This window comes from Cetorhinus maximus, chromosome 30 (genome assembly GCF_964194155.1).
Source record: "Cetorhinus maximus chromosome 30, sCetMax3.hap1.1, whole genome shotgun sequence".
NCBI lineage: Eukaryota > Metazoa > Chordata > Chondrichthyes > Lamniformes > Cetorhinidae > Cetorhinus > Cetorhinus maximus.
In genome coordinates, this window is record NC_135908.1 from 212,157 (window position 1) to 233,360 (window position 21,204).

At 41.6% G+C, this 21,204-nt stretch overlaps 1 protein-coding gene across 1 annotated transcript in view; it reads left to right on the plus strand.

The window, feature by feature from the left end:
• LOC144669923 (potassium/sodium hyperpolarization-activated cyclic nucleotide-gated channel 4-like) overlaps positions 1 to 21,204 on the plus strand; it is a 317,118-nt gene that overhangs the window by 193,157 nt on the left and 102,757 nt on the right. The window contains exon 4 of the mRNA XM_078532206.1: positions 3,753 to 3,971. Coding sequence (XP_078388332.1) covers positions 3,753 to 3,971 — 219 coding nt within the window. The remainder of the gene's footprint in view (positions 1 to 3,752; positions 3,972 to 21,204) is intronic.

Genomic DNA, 21,204 nt, shown 5'->3' on the forward strand with positions numbered 1-21,204 from the left:
TGAATGAATGGAATTATCACAGAGAGCTGGGGTTGCCTATGAACATTCTTTTAGCAACAGTCATTTTCCAAGAATCTGACAGCTGATAAAATAATTAAAGAATCACAAAACACACCCGATGTTTTTTTTACTATTGGCATTATCACTAAAGACCACATTCTTCACTTTACAACAGGCAGTAGCATATGGAATGAATGCACGCACATCTCATTTAACTGTCGGAGATACAGTACAATGAAGTGTTAAATATGTTCTTTGTAAATGTAACTATTCCTGATGATGATGATTATTGAATGCCCAGTGCTTGGAACATGTCATAATGCCCCCTATGTATGAGCCAAATGCGGTGGCAGGCAACTGAAGGCTCTATCGCTTTTGCAAATAGAATATCGATTTTCACTGTGCGGGATGCTGGCATAGTGTATTGCTGTAGCGATTCATTGTACCACAGAGCAGTAGAATGTCACGATGTTTCTGCAACTTCTCTCAGTGAGATTAGCAGCAGAGCCAGCAAGAGGATATACCAAGTACCCAATGGTAACCAATGTTACCAGTAGACCTTTAGGAAGGCTGGTGTCGACTGAGGAGAGGGTGGGCGAATGACCAGGCTGAGTGACATCTGATTTTGGCTGTTTTTCCAAAAGCTGTAACACATGTTGAGGCCTTAGAATAACTAAAAGCACACCTCACGTACAAATCGATCAATGCTGAAAAAGTGCCAATGTGCTTTATTATCCATACTTAATATGAGATTGTACTTGTTTGAAATTTTACAGAACACATACACTCTAAATTATACATTGGGGCTTTAAAATGATCAGAATGGGCTCTGAAATAAAATATGATATTAGAATTCAAGGTGATCCACCTTAAAATGCCTTTGGGTTGAAATTGTGCTACCTGTGATTGTCATATATGAGAAAAGAAGAAAAAAGAAGTCTTGCATTTATATAACGCCTTTCACTAGATTTCCCAAAGTGCTTTTCAGCTAATGAAGTATTTTTAAAGTGTTGTCACTGTTGTGATGCAGAGAATGTGGTAGCCAATTTGCACACAGCAAGCTCCTACAATCAGCAATATGATAATGGCCAGATAATCAGTTTTTGTGCTGTTGATTGAGGGACAAATAGCAGTTAGGGCACTGGGGATAACTCGCCTGCACATCTTCAAGATGGGATCTTTCGGAAACACCTGAGAAGGCAGACAGGGTATGGTTTAGCATCTCGTCTGAAAAATGGCACCTCTGACAGTGCAGCACCCTCTTGGCACTGCACCGTGGGTGTTAACCTAGATTTTGTGCTCAGGCCTTGGAGTGGGACTTGAACCCCAACCATTTGATTCGGAGACAGGAGTTCTACCCAGTGAGTCACTGGACTGACTGTAATTGCTGTCTTCACAAGGGAAGAAAAGTGTTTCACGTTGCAGCAAGTTATCAAATGTGGAATTGATCTACCCTCATTTGTCAAAGGAACACTGTTTGGTAAACATTTCTTTGAATGGGTCAGGGGGGCATGTTGTCATGGCAACATTGTGCAACATATCACATGATGAGCATTTCGCCCTAATTACCATGAGCAATGCCACAGGAGACCTGTTCATCTTTATATTTTCATAAGAGCCAAGAAAGCTCACTGCAGTACTGATGAAGAATGATTGTGATCAAATGTACCTCATGTGTGATCGTAAGTACCAGCAGGTGACTCTGTTGGACCAAATGGCCTGTTTCTGTGTTATATTTAGGGGGAGATGGTTGTGTAGTGGTAATGTCACTAGATAAGTAATCTAGAAACCCAGACTCATTCTCTGGGGGTGGGGGTGGAGGGGGTTGGGGTGCATGGGTTCAAATGGCAGCTGGTGGAACTTAAATTCAATGAATAAAATAACGACTGAAAGCTGGTCTCAGTAATGCTGATCCAGAAATTACCATCGATTATTGTAACCCACCTGGGTTCACTAATGCCTTTTAGCGAAGGAGGTCTGCCACTCATGCCTGCTCTGGCCTACATGTGACTCTAGACCCACAGCAATCTGGTTAACTCTTAACTGTCTTCTGAAATATAGTTCAAGGGCAATTAGGGATGAGCAACAAACAGTGGCCTTGACACTGACACCCACGTTCCATCAAAGAATAAAAATAATAGAAAGAGGCAGTGTTTTCCCTCAATGTCTTAAAGCTCTAGAAAGGTCTGTTATGAGGATACAGTGTTAAATAAACCCATTACGTTTATATAGGTTGCACACAATGGTTTCTTTCTAAATTTTATTCTAAGAAGCTGCACAATGCATGGGGACTGAAAGGTGCTGCATCACCTTCCGGTGCATTCATCAGGCAGTGGTCTCCTGTTTCAGCTTCCCTATCACTGGATAGCGTTAAGTGAAGAGTTTGCTGCAGAGAAATGAGGCAGAGTCCAGAATAAGCCACCCATTCTGCCCTTTCCTGCTGCCCAATTGGCATTGGGAATAGCATTGACTGATAACCGGGACATGAGCCTGCCCAGAGAACCATACAGAGGTTAGGAGCATGCGTGTCCTCAACAGAGGCTGATGAGATAAATATTAAGCAATGTAAAATTTAGTTTATAGCTACATATTCCCTGATCGCTCAGTTGGTACATGAACAGTGTGCAACTAATCAACACATTTCAGAAAGGTCCCAAGATTGATCTCAGCAGCGGTAATTCTCCAATTCTGGGCTCTTGCACGTCCTCTCTTTTCTTTGTCCCACCATTGGCAACTGTGCCTTCAGCTGCCGAGCCCCTCCACTCCTTCCTGAACTCCTCCAACTCTTTAACTCTCTTTCCACTTTTAAGTTGCCCCTTCAAATCTAACTCTTTATCCAAGCTTTTGGTCACCTTCCCTAATGTATCATTATGTCACCTGGTGTCAAATTTTGTTTGCTAACGCCCCTGAAGTGTTTTGGAACATTTTACTATGTAAAAATGCTACATAAATGAAAGTTGTTGTTGTTGTTGTAAAAAAAGAAAATGTTGGAAAAACTCAGCAGGTCTGACGGCATCTGTGGAGAGAGGAACCGAGTTAACCCTTTGAGTCTGAATGACTCTTTGTCAGAGCTGCTGAGTTTTCTCAGCATTTTTATTTCAGATTTCCAGCATCTGCAGTATTTTACTTTTATCTTATAGTTGTGGTTGTTGTTGAATTGTATTTCACCATGTATCAGCTTCTTCAGAATGGGGGGAGGGGGTGGGGAGAGGGGTTGGGGGAGAGGAAATTGATGAATGGGAGGGAAAAAGGGAAATAAAACTGCTACATATTTCTGTTTCCTTCAATATGCTGCTTATTCTCTGCTGAACTTTAACAAGGTGTAGCTACTTGACCAGTACAGAAAGGCTGGGCTGTGCAGCATTGAACATTCATTGGACCTGGCTCCAAGGCTTGAAAACTGCAGCCCTGAGGGAAGATTGGATAGGCCAGGGTACTTTTCCTTAGAGGCTGAAGGGTGACCTAATTGAGGTGTATAAAATTGTGAGGGGCCTAGATAGGGAAGACAGGGAAGACTTGTTTCCCCTAGCTGAGGGGTCAACTACCAGGGGGCGTAGATTTAAGGTAAAAGAATTAGAAGGGACATGAGGAAAAAACTTTTTGTGCCGTAACCTTTCTCTAGTTCTACCTAATGAAGAGGCAACATGCAGACTCCGGAGTCTGTTTGGGCCACTGCTGGATTTGCTCTGGAACTAGCATCGATCCAGCTTCAGTTTTCTTGTTACACTCTGACAGTTTGCTCTCCTTCGCAGGATGACTCCTGGCCGAAGCAGTACTCCTACGCACTGTTCAAGGCAATGAGCCACATGCTGTGCATCGGGTATGGAAAACAGGCACCGGTTGGCATGTCTGACGTCTGGTTGACTATGCTTAGCATGATCGTAGGAGCTACCTGCTACGCCATGTTCATTGGCCATGCCACGGCTCTCATCCAGTCATTGGACTCTTCCCGGAGGCAGTATCAAGAGAAGGTAAGGGGCTCACTAGCCTATACTTTCAGCTACATCTTAAGTGATAAACTCCTGTTGCAGGAATCTCTTGAACGAAGTATTACTGAACGGCCGGGTACTACTGTTGAATCGGTCCACTTGAAACTAATGCTGTTATTTTTATTTGAAACAAATTCTTTATTCAGGAACCTGCGATATTGTGGTGAATAATAGATAGCCTGGCGTGAATACAAGGCTGTAATCTAATCGAGGGTTCCATTCTTGTCATAAGAGAGAATATTTAGGTGTGTCACCTGAACTCAGAGATTGTATTGCTCTTTTTAAACTGCTCCAAGCTATTTGTATTGAACACAACACTATTAATTCAATAGAAGCATTTTGTCATTTAACTTCGGATGAATTTATTTGTGTTCTGCATTGTTGACCTATGACGGTGGTTGTCTGAAGGCTTAATGATTACAATGAAGTTTTGCTTAGAAATAATATTCAGTCAAGAACATGGAAAATTCTATATAAATTCTATATAGTCGTTTGATAGTATAGAACTTAAATATTGCTGAAAAAAGAGACATTGCCTTTTTCAACTAAACAAAAACTTGGGGGACACCCATTCGCTGGTTCGTTCCCAATGGCAATGCCTTGACCAATCAGAGTCGACCTGCCTGGTTTGAATTTGAACAAAAGCTTGGCAGTTAACTGTTTCCTGGTGCATTCTCCATGGCAGTGCCTCTACCAATCAGATTCCACTTGCCAACCAATCAACACTCTTGTTTTGTGCACTATAAATTGTTGTTCCTTTTACTATTGGTAATCTCGTGAACTGTCATGATGAGTGCAAGATGAAAAACTTTGATAGGATGCCTCTTTTTATCAGCAATATTATGTTGTGTACATATTATATATGTAATATATGTATAAACACACACACATACGACAGCATTATTTTCAATAAGCCTATGAACAAGCCATCAAGAAAAGTATTTACGGTGTTGAATTCAGCACTACTAATGTTATTACTTCTAGCAGCAAATAACAAGTACAACAACTTGCATTTATATAGCACCTTTAATGGTTAAGGAAAAGTACACTGAGACAAAAATATGAATGGATGTCAAACTATAGAAGACTTAGCAAAGGTGACCAACAATTTTGTCAAAGGGATAAGATTTCAGGAAAAATGCTAAAGATTAGGGCAGAAATTGAGGGGGAAGAGGTTAGATGAGACTTAGAACTGAGGTGGCTGAAGGCTTGTCCCCAGTGGGATGATGAAAGGAGAGAGGGGTGCACAAGGGAAGAGACTATTCGGCTGGAGCAGGTTAATGAGGTGGTGTGGGCTGAAACATGAAAGGAATTGAAGATGAGGGTGAGGATCTTGATTCAATACTTTGGGGGACAGACAGACAAAGTAAATATGCAAAACAATCGGCAGGAGGATACTTAGTTCAGCCAAGAATATGGATATTGGAGTTTTGAAAATAGTTTGAGTTGATGGAGATTGATGGGAAGAGAGAATTTGGGGAATGGAATCTTGACATAACAAAAGTGTCAAAGACACTGAACTGCTAAAGCAGGAAATTTAAGTCATTGGGCCAAGGTTAGGAAATGTTGTCTGAGTTTCTCCTTTACTCTGTTAGCATTCTCTAAAATTACTATGTGCTTGCTTTTAAATTTGTCCTTCCCCATGTTAAATGTAAATATAAATCCTTATATTTATTCCCTCTAAAGTTGTTGACTAGATCTCGATCCAGATCCAGGCCTCACAGCCTTCCAGAACGTTGCTCAGAAGCTCAATTTCCCATGAGTAAGGCTATTAAACAGAGGCTGACTTTCCCCTCAGCCAACTTGGCCCTGACACCTCACAGAGAAGCTGAGGCCTAAAAAGATGAACAACGCCATTTGTAACCTTTGACTGCAGCAGCTGCACTGTAGGCATCCTGCATCCATTCTCTCCTTTCATTATTTATAATGATAACTAGAGGAACGCAGCTGAAAGTGAGCAGTGCTGGCATTACATTGTGCCTTGGTGGTTTGAGGAGATTAAAGCAAATGCTTCCTTTGTGCTGTCACGGGCTGCGGTCATTAACATTGGAACACATGACAAATTGACAGGGTTGGTGACTCCTGCCACACGCCAAACACCAGGTGGCCATTGCACAAGCTGTCCTACTCTACTCAACTCTGCCTAGGGGTGAGGTCACAGTGAAGCAGTTGTCAGAAACTTCGTTGTTGCTCACAATTAGAGGAGGAGAGAGAGACAGAGAGAGATGCCTGTTTGTTAGCTAACAATTAAACCATTTCAAAATCTTCTACTTAGTTTTCAATTAGTTTTAACAACAAAGTAAGAAAGAGAGAAATAAAATGACATAGCCTCAAATACAATAATAATGTCCCTAGTTCAGAAATTATCAAACTACCACAATAGAAATTACAGATTGCAACTCACCAAGACTCCTTTGACAGCACCTTCCAAACCCTCCACCACCTAGAAGGACAAGGGCAGCAGACACATGGGAACACCACCACCTGCAAGTTTCCCTCCAAGCCACACACCATCCTGACTTGGAAATATATCGCCGTTCCTTCACTGTCGCTGGGTCAAAATCCTGGAATTCCCTTTCTAACAGCACTGTGGGTATACCCACACCACAGGGACTGCAGCAGTTCAAGAAAGTGGCTCACCACCACCTTCTCAAGGGCAATTAGGGAATGGGCAACAAATGCTGGCTTAGCCAGCATCACCCACATCCCATTAAAGAATAAAAAGATGCTGGAATTCTTAAATAAAAATGAGAAAATTCAGGATTTGCACAGTAAGTGAATTGACATGGAAAAGTGGAAATCGATTTATATTCAGCATTTAGCTCTCCGTCAGTTTTTCATGGCTTGACCAAATTGGAGAGGTGTCTTTTAGGGCAACAATGGGAAAAGAAGAAGAGAAATAAGGAGAAGTTTTTAACTCTACCTGAAAAGGTGGTGGAAGCTGTTTCCATATTATTTTGAAAAGGGCAGGTTCTTGAGGATGAGGAGGAGGAACTTACAGGGTTATGGACAAGAAGAGGGAATGTGGGACTATGCACAATGATTCTTGTGCAAAGAAAGAGCCAGCACAAGCACGATGGGCTGAGTGTCCTCCTTTTGTGCTATTATTCTATGATCCTATGATTGGGCATCTCTAGGCTTATATTCATCAGGCCTACAACAGGGGCTTGCTGGTGTTGGTTTTGATGAAGGGTCGCACCTGCATTACCGATGGTAATTCACATTCATTTTTAGCATCTTTCATTTTAATTTCTCTTGGAAAATTGCTCAGCCTTTTTATGCAGCTGAACCAGTTTGAGCAAGAGGGCAAGAAGGATGGTTGTCCATTTAACTTTAATATGACACTCTGAAGTGGACCCAAACCTCTGATACAATAATAAAATGATCCTCCTCTTCCTTCAGGTGCCATGCCCTTTAAGAGGGCATTGGTGACCATAAACTTCCATTGGGTTGGTCCATGATTATCTGTGGCAAAGTACTGCAGTGGTTTACCACTGCCTTCTGCAGTATGACTGAGCAGGAAACTCTCCCGCTCTTACCACCTGTCATCAGGCTTAGTGGAAGGAGTTTTGACCTTTTTGACCATGTTATGAATGCACTTTCCATAGCTACCTGGAGCTTCTGACCCAGAGGTAGGGCTAATACCTCACCTGTAGCAAAATGATGTGACTTTCGAATACGGAAACCATATACGCATTGCATTTAAAATATATATATTGCTGTAATGCAGATTTTTTACAAATCCCCGAATCTTTGGGAACATATGTACATACGCACTGTGTATGCTTAATGTCTGACTTGGATGGTCTATCATGTAACTATAACATTCTTTTGACTTGTTTTTAATGACCCAACAATTATTCTAGTTATATACTACTGAGCAGGTTGGGCTTGTACTCATTGGATTTTAGAAGAATGAGAGGTGATCTTATTGAAACATATATTCTGAAGGGGCTTGACAGGGTAGATGCTGGGAGGATGTTTCCTCTCCAGGGGGAGTCTAGAACTAGGGGGCACAGATTCAAAACAAGGCGTCTCCCATTTAAGATGGAGATGAGGAAGAAATTATTCTCTCAAAGGGGCAGTAGCCTTCAGAATTCTCTTCCACAGAGAGCAGTGGAGGCTGGGTCATTGAATATATTCAAGGCTGAGTTAGACAGACTTTGACCTACAAGGGGGCCAAGGGTTATGGGGGACGGGCAGGACAATGGAGTTGATCAAATCGGCCATGATCTTATTGAACGGCACAGCAGGTTTGAGAGGCTGAATGGTCTACCGTTGCTTCTATTTCTTGCGTTTTTATTTAAATGGTGTCTCCCTGTGTTAATGCTTGATATGAAGAATGGCATAATTTGGTTGTATGTTAGCCTAATCAGATCCAAATCATATGATAAAGATTTTAAGCATCATCCAGTGTAGAATCTTATCAAGTTATTCAGTGGCATTAACCTGTAGGAATAGGCGAACTGTCTGGTTCAATTGTGTTAGATGGGGAAGGATGGGAGGATGCTCAAGTGCAGCATAAACATAGGCGTGGGCTGATTGGACTGAATGGCCTGTTTCTGTGTTTGAATATTCTATGTAATTCTAAGTAATTCAACATCCCCTTTAGGAAAGGATACTTCATATTCTATATTTATTACTTGAGGTTTGTTTTACTCTGACTAAGGTACAGTAGTGATCTATTCATACCTAAGGAAATATATATTTGTCATAGAGATGATGCATTGAAGACTTGCTAAATTGATTGCTGGGATGAGGGGGCTCCAAGGAGGAGGGATTGAGCAGATTGGCCCTAGACTCTCCAGAGCTTGGGAGAACGAGGGGTGAGATCATTGAAACATATAAGAGTTTGAGAGGGCTTGATAGGGGAGGTGCTGAGAGGCCGTTTCCCTCTGCGAGAGAGTCTAGAGCTAATGGGCATAATCTCAGGATAAGGGATCAGCCATATAGAACTGAGATGAGAAGTTTCTTCACTCCAAGGGTTGTGAATTATTGGGGTGGGCTCTGAACTTTCAGTTGTATTCAAGTCTGGGGTCGATAGATTTTTGGACTCTAAGGGAATTAAGGGATATGGGGATGGGGCAGGAATGGAGTTGAGGTGAAAGATCAGCTATGATCATATTGAATGGTGGATCAGGCCCAAGGGACAGTATGGCCAACTCCTGCTATTCTTTTATGTTCTTATGCTTAAATCTGCCCTATTTTGTGGTACAGCCTTCAAATCTATCTTTGTTAATTTATGAGTAAGTCACCTTTCAACAAGAAACTATCAGATAGAGCGATGTAGCTTTTGTCTTTCACTGACAATAATCAGCCATCACATCAAAAGGCTTAAAGGGGAACTCCGCTACTGGAAGTTCACTCAATCTCACTTGACAACAGCACAGCCTGCGGAGAGGTGCCAAGCTTTCTGGCAAGGTATGGTGACGTTTATCTTTAAGGTGGATAGTGCACTAGATGCATTATCTATGAGAGTGTCTATTTTATTAGGACATACAATGATTATTGGTGTTTATCACAATTTATTATTTGTGCCTCCAGTTACCTGGGCTCTAAGCTCTGGAATTCCATCTCACATCTCGCCTCTCTACCTCGCTTTCCTCCTTTAAGACACTCCTTAAAACCCATCTCTTTGACCAAGCTTTGGGTCGCCTGACCTAATATCTCCTTACGTGGCTCAATGTCCTAATTTGTTTTATAATGCTCCTGTGAAACAGCTTGGGATGTTGCATGACGTTACAGGTGCTATATAAATGTAAGTTGTTGTTGTATATTAGTTGTGTGATGGTTTGGGCCCAAAGGAGGACTTCAAGACATAACAGTTCCGTGCAAACCATCCAAGTAATGAAACAACACTTCAGTCGGTAAGGATTTCAGAACTGTTTGTCCAGTCAAGTGACCCATGTTTACATTAAATTTGGTCTTCTGCACTATATGTTTTCTGAAACAGCCCTTTATGGGTGTATACTGATTTCCCAGTGGCAGGCAGCATTCGCAGCTCAAAAGCATAGCACAGGAGGTCGCAAAACTTAACCCGCCGTTCCTTCACTGTCGCTGGGTCAAAATCCTGGAACTCCCTCGCTAACAGCGCTGTGGGTGTACCTACACCACATGGACTGCAGCGGTTCAAGAAGGCAGCTCACCACCACCTTCTCAAGGGCAATTAGGGATGGGCAGCAACTGCTGGCCTGGCCAGTGATGCCCACATCCTGTGAAAGAATTCAAAGACATTTCCGGCCGTTTATCTAAATGGGCAGAAGAAGGCAGCCCACTAATTATTTGCATTATGCTTCTGTAAGCATGCTCCCCCTGCTGGTTGGGTAGAATCAGCCTCTAGCACAGAAAGTTCGCCTCATCAATGCAAATATTTAATTGCTGTGTGACTAAAGATGCGCCAACAACCTGCACCTTTCGCTGTTACCCTCTGTTGCTGGTATACGTGTGAGTCATCACAAGTTTCTCACAGTTCATCCTCAATTCTGTCCTCACACACTCCGCGCATTTCAAACTGACATTGCTGGATCATAATCGGGTGCAGAATTTCAGAACAATTTTCCCCTCATTAAGAGTAGGAGTGATCATTTGTACCAGTCTCACCAGTACCCAGGCTAAGATCAGTTAACTCCGGAACAGACTGGGGAATCCAACCTGGAATCATACTAGCCCATATGGCTCAACTGCTTAATGCATAAAACCACTGAATCACATTGTGCTCATTGATATACCACATTACATCTCTCTGAGAAATATTCATAGTTTTCATCTGCTATTCTTCTGAAGGACAGCTGCATTTACAAATAAACATCAATTAAGCCACTTTTGCTGTTATTTTCTCAGATAGAGGAGCAATTTAGTCAGTGTGTCGGCACTATTGTTAATCCACCTGAATTTTTGTTTGAAAGTTGATTGATTTCTCCTCTGCACTTATCCTCCACCTTCTCTCTGTGTGATACTTATGTTGATTAAAGATGAAATTTTCCATTCTGCAAATACTGGAATCATAATGCACTACCCAATATCCTTAGATTAATAGGGACAAATTAAGTGTTGGAGATTTTGACATGAATGAACCACTCTTCTTTTTTATTGGAATGACTATTTAATTTTACTCCTCTGCATCTGTAATAATATAATTATTAAAGCAGATTTAAGGTGATGCTCATTTCTTTTTTTATAAAAGATCAATCGGGCAATGATAATATTGCTGAAGAAAGAGATATGTTGAAGCTTTTCATCTTGCACACAGCAGGGCACTTCACAAGAATACTAATATAAGGGGAAAACAACAATTTATACTATATGAGAAGAGATCGCTGAATGGTTGGCAAGTGGACTCTGATTGGTAGAGGTGTAGCTGTCGAGAAATTTATTGTAACTGACAGTTAACTGCCAAGCATTGTTTGACATTTAAACCAGGCAGCTTGACTCTGATTGGTCAAGGCATTACCCTGAGGAATGAGTCAGCGAATGGCTGTCACTTATTTTGTTTAGCTGAAACAAACAGAAGTTAACTGTCAGTCACCATCAATTGGTACATTATTTTGTAAATAGTATTACTTTTTTACTGTTATTACTTTACAATATTAAAGAAGCCCACTTTAAAAAAAAATCAATTGGTACATTCTCCAATCAGAGTCCACTTCCACCCAATCAGCACTTTCTTCTCTATAGTATAAATTGTTGTTTTCCCCATTTACTGATGTTCTTGCAAAGTTTCCTGATGAGTGCAAGACAAAAGGCTTTGACATGTCTCTTTTTTCAGCAATAACCAAAATATGTTTGAACATGAGGCAACCCACTTGAAAATAAGGATGGTATAACCTACAGGACTATGGACCAAGAACTGGAAGGTGGGATTAAACTGGATACCTCTTTTTTGCAAGCACAGACATGATGGGGCAAATGGACTCCTGCGCCATAAATCTTTCTGTGCTTCTAACCTTTGCATTGCCACTGCCCTGCAAATGGCACATCGGCAACTTCTCTCTCAGCGAATCGGGCTAAAGCCGAACTGAAGCTTGAAATCTATAAGGCAGGTGACACCCTTTTCACATGACTACAACATTGATGAAAGGATTTCCTTGTCTTTAGCCTCAGCACCTGTGAAAATCCAGTTTTGATACTTGTAGCGCCTATATTCAGATATAAAGCATTTGCTTTCTGAGTGGCTCTCTTGTAAAAATCTCCATCAAATAACACTACTGTTTTTGTAGGGAGGTGAAGTGGTTTTGTTATATTGAAAGCTGCAGTATAACTTGGGTCAATGAGCACACTAAAACAAAGATCTAACATCCACTCCAGTAAGTAGGAATACTTGATATTTACACTGCGTCAGATGTCATTTAACCCAGTTTCCAGTCGATATAGAACTCACCTTTCAATATTTCTAATGCTGGGAGAAAACAGGTGCACTTCCCTAACTAGAAATTAGTCACTGAGAGGTGACTGGAATTTTCCACTAAAACACTCTCCATGCTTTTGTCACTTCTGTCTCATTGTAACCTTCACTTGCCAATCTCTCTGGCTCCCTTTCCTCTTGACTTAAAGTCCTCTCCTGCATCGACAAGCCTCCCAGGGACTCACCGCTCCCTACTGCTCATTGTGTTAATCAGACAGCAACTTCGGGCGTCAACACATGTGCAGCTAAACATGGAAACCTGCATTCTGAGTTAACACTGAGTTATACAGTAGCTCACTGATAGGCTTGGCATTTAAATACATGCAATGGATTGACGTTTATGGACTAAACAACTAGCTACCCAATAAAAGTTAGGGCTGATGCATTCAGGCGTAAATGAATTTTTAACAACATGCTACGGGATAATAACTGCCAAACAACCTCCCTGACCCTGAAACTATCATTTTATAAGTGTGGAGTTTCATTCCTTCATAAGTTAATTAGAGTTGTAGGTTTTAAACAATTTTCTTTTAACATTTTTTGTCTATCTCTTTTATTTTTTCTTAACCCCATCTGTCTTGTCCATTTTTTATTTCACTATCTGCGCATGATTTAAGTCTAATTTATACTTCCTGGTTTAAGCTTTGTGTTTTTAATGAGAATTTTCAATATGATTAGTTGCAAAGCCAGTTTCCCTGCGCACACATGCCCCAGGTCGCTGGTGGAGGGCACCGCGCTGGATCAGACAACTGATCAGGTGAAGCCTCCGCTCAAAAGCCCACAAAAAGTTTGTGGGCAGCTGTTAGCAAGGTGACTCTCAGTGCTCACTGCAAAATCCTGGCCAATAATTTGACTGAAAATTTAAAAAATTAACCGGATTGATTTACAATTCAGCAGAGAGAAGAGATAAGCTTGTGATAGAAGGATGGATGGGAAAAAAAGTGTCAGACTCCATCTTGAAGCAAGGCTTGCATGGGCTAAATGGCTGCTTTTCACCCGTATAGCTCTCTGCCATCAGAACGATGGAGTTCCAATGCCTTGCAAGGAGATTTTCATGTTTCACTTATAATCGCTACAGTGCAATACCTAGGGACTGTAGCACTGGCATTTTTCAGGTGAAAAGTTAAACCGAGGTTCCACCTGCTGGTAAAGGGGACCATGGCATCCTCCAAAGGGGCCCTCTTGACATCCTGACCAAGATTTTTCCCTCAACAAACATCGACAAAATCATGGAGCGGAATTTTACGGCCTCTTCCACCCTCAGGATTTTCAGGTTATGCCGAAGTCCATGGACCTTTAAACGGCTCACCGCTGTGAGAGGGACATAAAATTCCGCCCCCAGATTATCCAGCCAACCTGCTGTCTGTGAGAACTTCCTGGGTACAAGTGCTTGTCATGTTTTCCTGCATCACATGAACACACTTCAAAAATAAAACATTGCTTATAAAACATGAGGAATGAAAATCACTGTATAGATGCTTTTGAATGCAAAGAATTAAACCGTAGTTCATTGAAAAAAAAACATATTGAATGCTCACAGTTGGGCAGAAAAAACAACCTTGTAAAACAGAATGAATTTCCTTTCCTCTTCTTGATAATTAACCTCACGAGTAAAATCCAAAAAATGTTTTAGTCTATGAAACAATTGAAGGGAAACAAGTGGCAACTACAAAACAAAAATTGTACCTTTCAAACATGTCTAGGCACCTCAAGCTGTGTCATGAATATTCAAAGGCCTCTTTTTATACGTCTGGAAATGACTCTCATTAATCGCAACCTTCTGCATCTTCAATGTGGCCAAACTATATCAAGACTTTTAAGTTGCTGTGAATTTCAAAACCAGGAAGTGCACATTTCTTTCTTTTAGGGAGTCCTAGCATCACACAGCACAGAATGAGGCCATTCAGCCCATCATGTCTGGGCCAGCTCTTTGGAAGTGCTACCCAATTAGTCCCGCTTCCCTGCTCTCTTTTTTAAAATTTATTCTTTCACAGGATGTGGGCATCACTAGCTAGGCCAGCATTTATTGCCCATCCCTAATTTCCCTTGAGAAGGTGATGGTGAGCCACCTACTTGAACCGCTGCAGTCCATGTGTCATAGGTACACCCACAGCACTGTTAGGAAAGGAGTTCCAGGATTTTGACCCAGCGACAGTGAAGGAATGGTGATATAGTTCTCAGTCAAGATGGTGCGTGGCTTGGAGGGGAACTTACAGGTGGTGGTGTTCCCATGTGTCTGCTGTCCTTGTCCTTCTAGATGGTAATGGTTGTGGTTTGGAAGGTGCTGTTGAAGGAGCCTTGGTGAGTTGGTGCAGTGCACCTTGTAGATGGTACACACTGCTGCTACTGTGCATCGGTGGTGGAGGGAGTGAATGTTGAAGGTGATGGATGGGGTGCCAATCAAGCGGACTGCTTTGTCCTGGATGGTGTCGAGCTTCTTGAGCTGCACTTGTCCAAGCTGATAGAGAGTGTTCTGTCACACTTCTGACTTGTGCCTTTGTGGACAGGCTGGGTCGTTCATGAGACTAGGAGCATTTTATTGGATATACAGGAAACAAGTATAAGAGCAGGGTCCATGGCAGGGTGAGAAGCATACAATGGGCAGAGGGCAATGTCCCTCAGAACATGGAAGACCCAGAAATCAAGCAGCACACAAGGACAAAACTGGTAAGTGGGAGATAAGTGATCAGCAGTTTTGGACTGAAGTGATGGTGTGCTTGGTGAGTTTCCAGTTCCTGCACTGAGACATGTTGGACAATATTGAGAATGATCTACCACCAAAATAGAAGCTTGCTTATAATTACTTTTCTGACTTACAGCGTGGAAGCTATTGACTTTGGCCCCAGTCACAACTGAAAATTAGTTACTAAACTGATCACTCTCACCAAATTGTACAGAATTATACTAAACTTGCCAAATGATTTTTAGCTGGAGCTGATTTTCTCTGAAGGAGGTAATCCACCACATGACTGTTCAATCAGATCAAGTATGTTAAAGTAAATAAAAAAGATTTTTAATTCTTTCAGTGAGTAAAGTCTTATTGTTTTACGTTAAGTAAAATACTATTAAATCGATGCATTTTTTTTTGGTTTCCCTTTTGATGTTGTCAGGGACCATTTCCTCCATCAGTTCTAAAAAAGAGTCATATTCAACTCGAAATGTTAACTCTGATTTTCTCTCACCCCGGATGCTGTCAGATCTGCTGAGAATTTGCAGCATTTTCTGCTTTTACACCGTTTCCTCTTTAGCAAGAGCAAAGATTACACAAGATTGTTTTGCCTTAGCTACACACTGCAAAAATTGCCCTTCATTACTGTATATGTGTTAGCAGGTCACCCGTGGCATTGCTCACGGTTTTCAGAGGATACAGTGGAGCTATAATGCCACCTGGTGGGCTCAATCTGCAACTACAGAATCACTAGAACCTGTTTACATTGAGAATCCCTATTTTAAATGACCACCTAGGGATTTTCAATGTTAAATGTTGACATAAAAAGTGTGACCAAAAATTGTCACAACTGGTAGTGATGTTTTGAGACAGGAATTTTTTTTTTAACCTACTATGTAGAGACTGTGCTGATCTGCATTGGTGTCCCTAGGTCAGGTGTAACATGGTCAGATACAAGGTAAGGCTCTCCACTTTCTTCCCAAAAATTATATTAGCACATTGATTTTAAATGCACTTGCAGCAATGTGATTTAACAATTCTTGTATTATTACAGTGTAATCTCCAACCTTTGCCCAGTTTCTTGCCACAGAAGTTGTGCCAGTGGGTAGCACTCTCGCCTGAGTCAGAAGGTTGTGGGTTCACAGTCCCTTTCCAGGACTTGAGAGCACAAAAATCAAGGCTGACACTCCAGTGCAGTACTGAGAGAGTGCTGCACTGTCAGCAATGCCACATTTCTGTTCAAACAAGAAACCAAAGCCTTGTCTGCTCTTTCAAGTGAATGTAAAAGATCCCAGAATAGGTGGGTTATGCCTGGTCCTTTGGTTAATATTTATCTCTTGATCAACATCATAAAAATCAGATTATCTGATTATTGTCACATTGTTGTTTGTGGGATCTTGCTGCATGAAAATTGGTTGCTGTGTTTTCTACATTACAACTGTGCCTACGTTTCGAAAGTACATCATTGGCTGCAAAGTGCTTTGGATCATCATGAAAGGCACTCCATGGAAGTCTTTCTTCCTTTTAGATGTAACAAGCTATGATTTGGATTGCATTGCCTGAAAGGGTGGTGGAAGCAGATTCAGTAGTAGCTTTCCAATGGAAGTTGGATCTCTGCTTAAATAGAAGACATTTGGCAATGCCAAGAGGAAAGAGCAGGAGAGTGGGACTATTTGGATAGCTCTCTATATAACAGGTCTCACACCTTCAAGACATTCCAAAGTGCTTCACAGGCAATGAATCATGTTGACTGTTGTTTTGTAAGTAAGTGCAGCAGCAAATGTGTGCAGAGTGAGGTCCCATAGATAACAAGAATGGATGGTGGCGAGGTGATATTATCATTATTGTTAATAATCCAGAGATAAAAGCAAAATACCGCGGAAGCTGGAAATCTGAGACAAAAATAAAAATAGCTGGAAAAATTCAGCAGGTCTGACAGCAACTGTGGAGAGAAAGACAGAGTTAACGTTTCGAGTCAGTATAACTCTTCTTCCTCTGAAGAGGAAGACGACTCGAATGACTCGAAACGTTAACTCTGTCTTTCTCTCCACAGATGCTGTCAGACCTGCTGAATTTTTCCAGCTATTTTTTGTTTCTGTTTGTAAGAATCTGGAGACCCATGGCACCAGAGCTCGAATCCCACCACAGCAGATGATGAAATTTGAATTCAGTAAAAATGTGGAATTACAAATCTAATGATGAGCATGAAACCATTGTTGTAAAAAAAATACCAACTGGTTCACTAATGTTCTTTAAGGAAGGAAATCTGCCATCCTTACCTGGTCTGGCCTACATGTTACTCCAGATCCACAGCAATGTGGTTGACTCTTAGCTGCCATCTGAAATGGCCTCACAAGTCACTAAGTTCTCAAGGGGAACTGGGGATGGGCAATGAACACTGGCTGATCCAGTGATAGCCCCATCCCATGAATGAATAATTAAAAAAAGAGATAAATGGCCACCTAATCCATTCTGCTGGTGATGATTGTGGATCAGGAGCTCTTTTTCAAAAACCACCATGAGATCCTGAACAGGCAGACAAGGCCTCTGTTTGACATCTCAGTGGGCAAGGATGACAGCCCCGAGAATTATAGACATTCTGTGCTCAAGTCCTGGCATGGAGCTTTAACTTTGTGAAAGGGCTCACATTTATATTGTGCCTTTCATGACTTCAGGATGTCATCGCAGAAAATGAAGCATTCTTTGAAGTATAGTCAGTATTGCAACATAGGAAGCACAGTAGCCAATTTGCACACAGCAAGCTCCAACAAACAACAATGTGATACTAACCAGATAATCTGATTTTTATGATGTTGATCGAGGGATAAATATTGACCAAGATACCGGCACAACTCACTTGCTCATCTTCGAAATAGGATATATTACATTCATTTAAAGGGCAGATAAGGCTTTAGTTTATTGTTTCATCAGAAATGTGCACCTCTGACAGTGCAGCACTCTCTCAGTACTGCACTGGAGTGTCAGCCTTGATTTTTGTGCTCAAATCCTTTTTTTAAAGTCTCATCTGCAAGGTACCACCTCCAACAGCCTTTCTTTGCTGAGGATAGAGCAGGGAAGTGGAATTAATTGAATAGTTTGATATAAAACTCCTTTCACACCCTCAAGACCCTCATACAGCCAATGGGTAGTGACTGTTGTTGTGTAGCCCATTTGTGCACAGCAAGGTACCACAAATAGTTTTCTAACACAGAGTAGAGTGTGTTACCACTGTACCAAATTTACACTAGTCCCTAAGGAGGCAGCTTCTTCATGAAATGAGAAGGCAAACAGCTTAAAAACTGCACATTATCTCCACCACAGTAAAGTCACACAGCACTGCAGTGCTGATTATTCCTGACCCACTATGGAGGAAGAATACCCCTGCCTGCTGCATTGGGCAATATCATAAATGCACCAGTGAAGATTTTCTTGAATCACTATTCCTGCTGAAATCATAAACACAAAGACTGCAAAGAGTATCATGGGAAATGTTGGCACTTTTATCATGGTCCGTGTGTAGATCAGGCTCCAAGAGATCACTGTTCATGATTGTGCACATTATAAAATCTGGATCCCAGTGCACTATAGACTGCTAAGGAATTCTTTGGAGTTCTGTACATCAGAGGGCTATAGTTGTTCAGTCACTGAATCCATTCAAGATTGAGATCGATATGTTCTTAGGCATTAAAGGAGTCAGGGATCTGTGAAGTTCTTGGGACAGGAATAGTTATATATTTAACCAGAGAAATTTAGAATTAGATCTGCATGAGCTGTTAAACATGGATCCTTTTATTTTCCCTTCCTATCAGACTCCCTCTGCTGGTACAGGTGTGTATGGTAGCCTCAAGTGGACAAAATGCATAATGCAAATTTTAATACACTACATTGTGGAAAAGTGGAGTTATTGTAAGAGGCTCACCATGGCCATTTTAAAAATTAATTCACGGGATGTGGACATCGCTGGATAGGCCAGCATTTATTGCCCATCACTAATTACTCTTGAGAAGGTGGTGGTGAACTGCCTTCTTGAACTGTGCAATCCATGTGGTGTAGGTACACCCTCAGTGCTGTTAGGGAGGGAGTTCCAGGATTTTGACTCAGCGACAGTGAAGGAACGGAGATGTATTTCCAAGTCAGGATGGTGAGTGGCTTGGAGGGTTAACATTGAATGGTAGAGCAGCCTCATAAGGCCATGTGCCCTACTCCAGTTCCTATGCCATATGTTTATGTGTTCTTAAGTCCAGATTTCATATCTCTTTCAATCTACCCCCTCCTGACATCTCTCAGATAAAGGAGTTGGATTCTGTACAAATTTTGGGAGACAGACCATGGGTGTTGACCTCCTAGAATACGATCTGGACAAGCACTAGCATAAAAACAGTTTATACCACTATGCAAGGTGTCAGCAATAATTCAGTTGATTGTACTTTTATCTTAAGACCGAAGGTTGTGGGCTCAAATCACAGTCGAGCATCTCAAGCCTGTAATCCAGGCTGATGTTCCAGTGCAACACTGGGGGAATGCTACACTGCTGGGTGTGCCGTGTTTCTAATGAGACATTAAACTGTCCGATGGATTTAAAAGGTCCCATGGTTCTGCTTCGAAAAGAGCGGGGAAGTTCTCCCCATGTCTTGGCCAATATTAATCCCTCAACCAACATTGTTGAAAAAACAATTACCTGATCATTATCACATTGTTTTTTGTAGGAGCTTGCTGTGTGTAAATTGGCTGCTTTGTTTCCTACATTACAACAGTGATTACATTCCAAAAGTACCTCTTGGGCTGTAAAGCGCTTTGGGATGTCCCGAGGTTGGGTGTAGTGCTATATAAATGCAAGTTCTTTCTTGAGGTAAATTTTTTGCTTCAGCTTTCATGGGACAGTGTGGAGGGTGCGTCGAGAATATTAGTCTGGAAGATTCTCAGCTTGTGTGATTAATGAGTGGAAAGTCACATGACCCACAAATCAGGCATGGTAACTTGAATTCAGCCCAGAAGGAGGCCAATCGGCCCATCATGCCTTTTCCAGTTCTTTGAAAGAGCTATCTAGTCTCATGCCCCTGCTCTTTCCCCAGAGCCCTGACAATTATTTTTTTTCTTTTTCAAGGTATATAGTATATATCTTACTCCATTCTCTGATTGATAGAGAGTGGAGGAAAATACTTGGAAATGTATAACAGCACCTTTTCTTCAAAATATTGTTACAGTTTTTATAATGTACACCAAATCAGTTGATATGCCTTAGGCAAGATTTGTAAATCTTACATTCCAAGTTTTCAAACTGGCGAAGTAAATTTCATTTAAGGTTATTTATTGTAAAAGAATCTCTCCATGTATCTTTTGAAAAATATGGAAACCCAAGTAGCCTTCAACGCAGTTTGAAGACCAGTCTGTGACACTGTGTTCTGGCCAGGCCCGCATTATAACCTGGTTTCCCAGGCAACGAGTGGTTCAGGGACAAAGACAGCAGCGCTTGCTATCATGTCTGTCACTGTATCTGACCTGGACACCAGCACAGCAGAAGGCATCACGGACTGAGCTAAAGATTCCTCACCCTAATCATTCTCAAACCTGATTAAAAAGGCAGTTGCCGTGCCGATGAGGTGACGCAGCACCTCCTATGACGCAAAATTCAGAAAAAACAAAATTTCCATGATGTTACATTTATGAGTAAAAGCCTGAATTTTGTCAGGTTTAGTCATTTATGTTTAATGTTCTGTCTGGACGGTCACTTTGAAGTTGTAATGCATATGTACCTGACACATCCATGTTTTTTAACCACACCATGACTTTAGCTCGCCTCACCTTACTGTAGTGGTTGGCTCCACCTTACCACAGTGATGTCCTGTATCCTATCATAGCGGCTTCCTGCATTGTACTGTAATGATCCCCTCTAGTGATTTCTTGTAAAAAGTCTTGCTGCAGTTATAGGCCTTGGGTGAGACCACAACTAGAGGAAGATTTCTGGGATGAGAGGTTGCCTTGAGGAGACTAGCCCTATACACCTTCAAATTTGGAAGAATAAGGTGAACTCATTGAGAAAGATGGGGCTTGATAGGACAGATGCTGAGATGCTGTTTCCTCTGTCTGCAGAGTCTAGACATAGGAGTCAGTCTCAGGATAAGGAGTCGGTCAGTTAGGACTGAGAT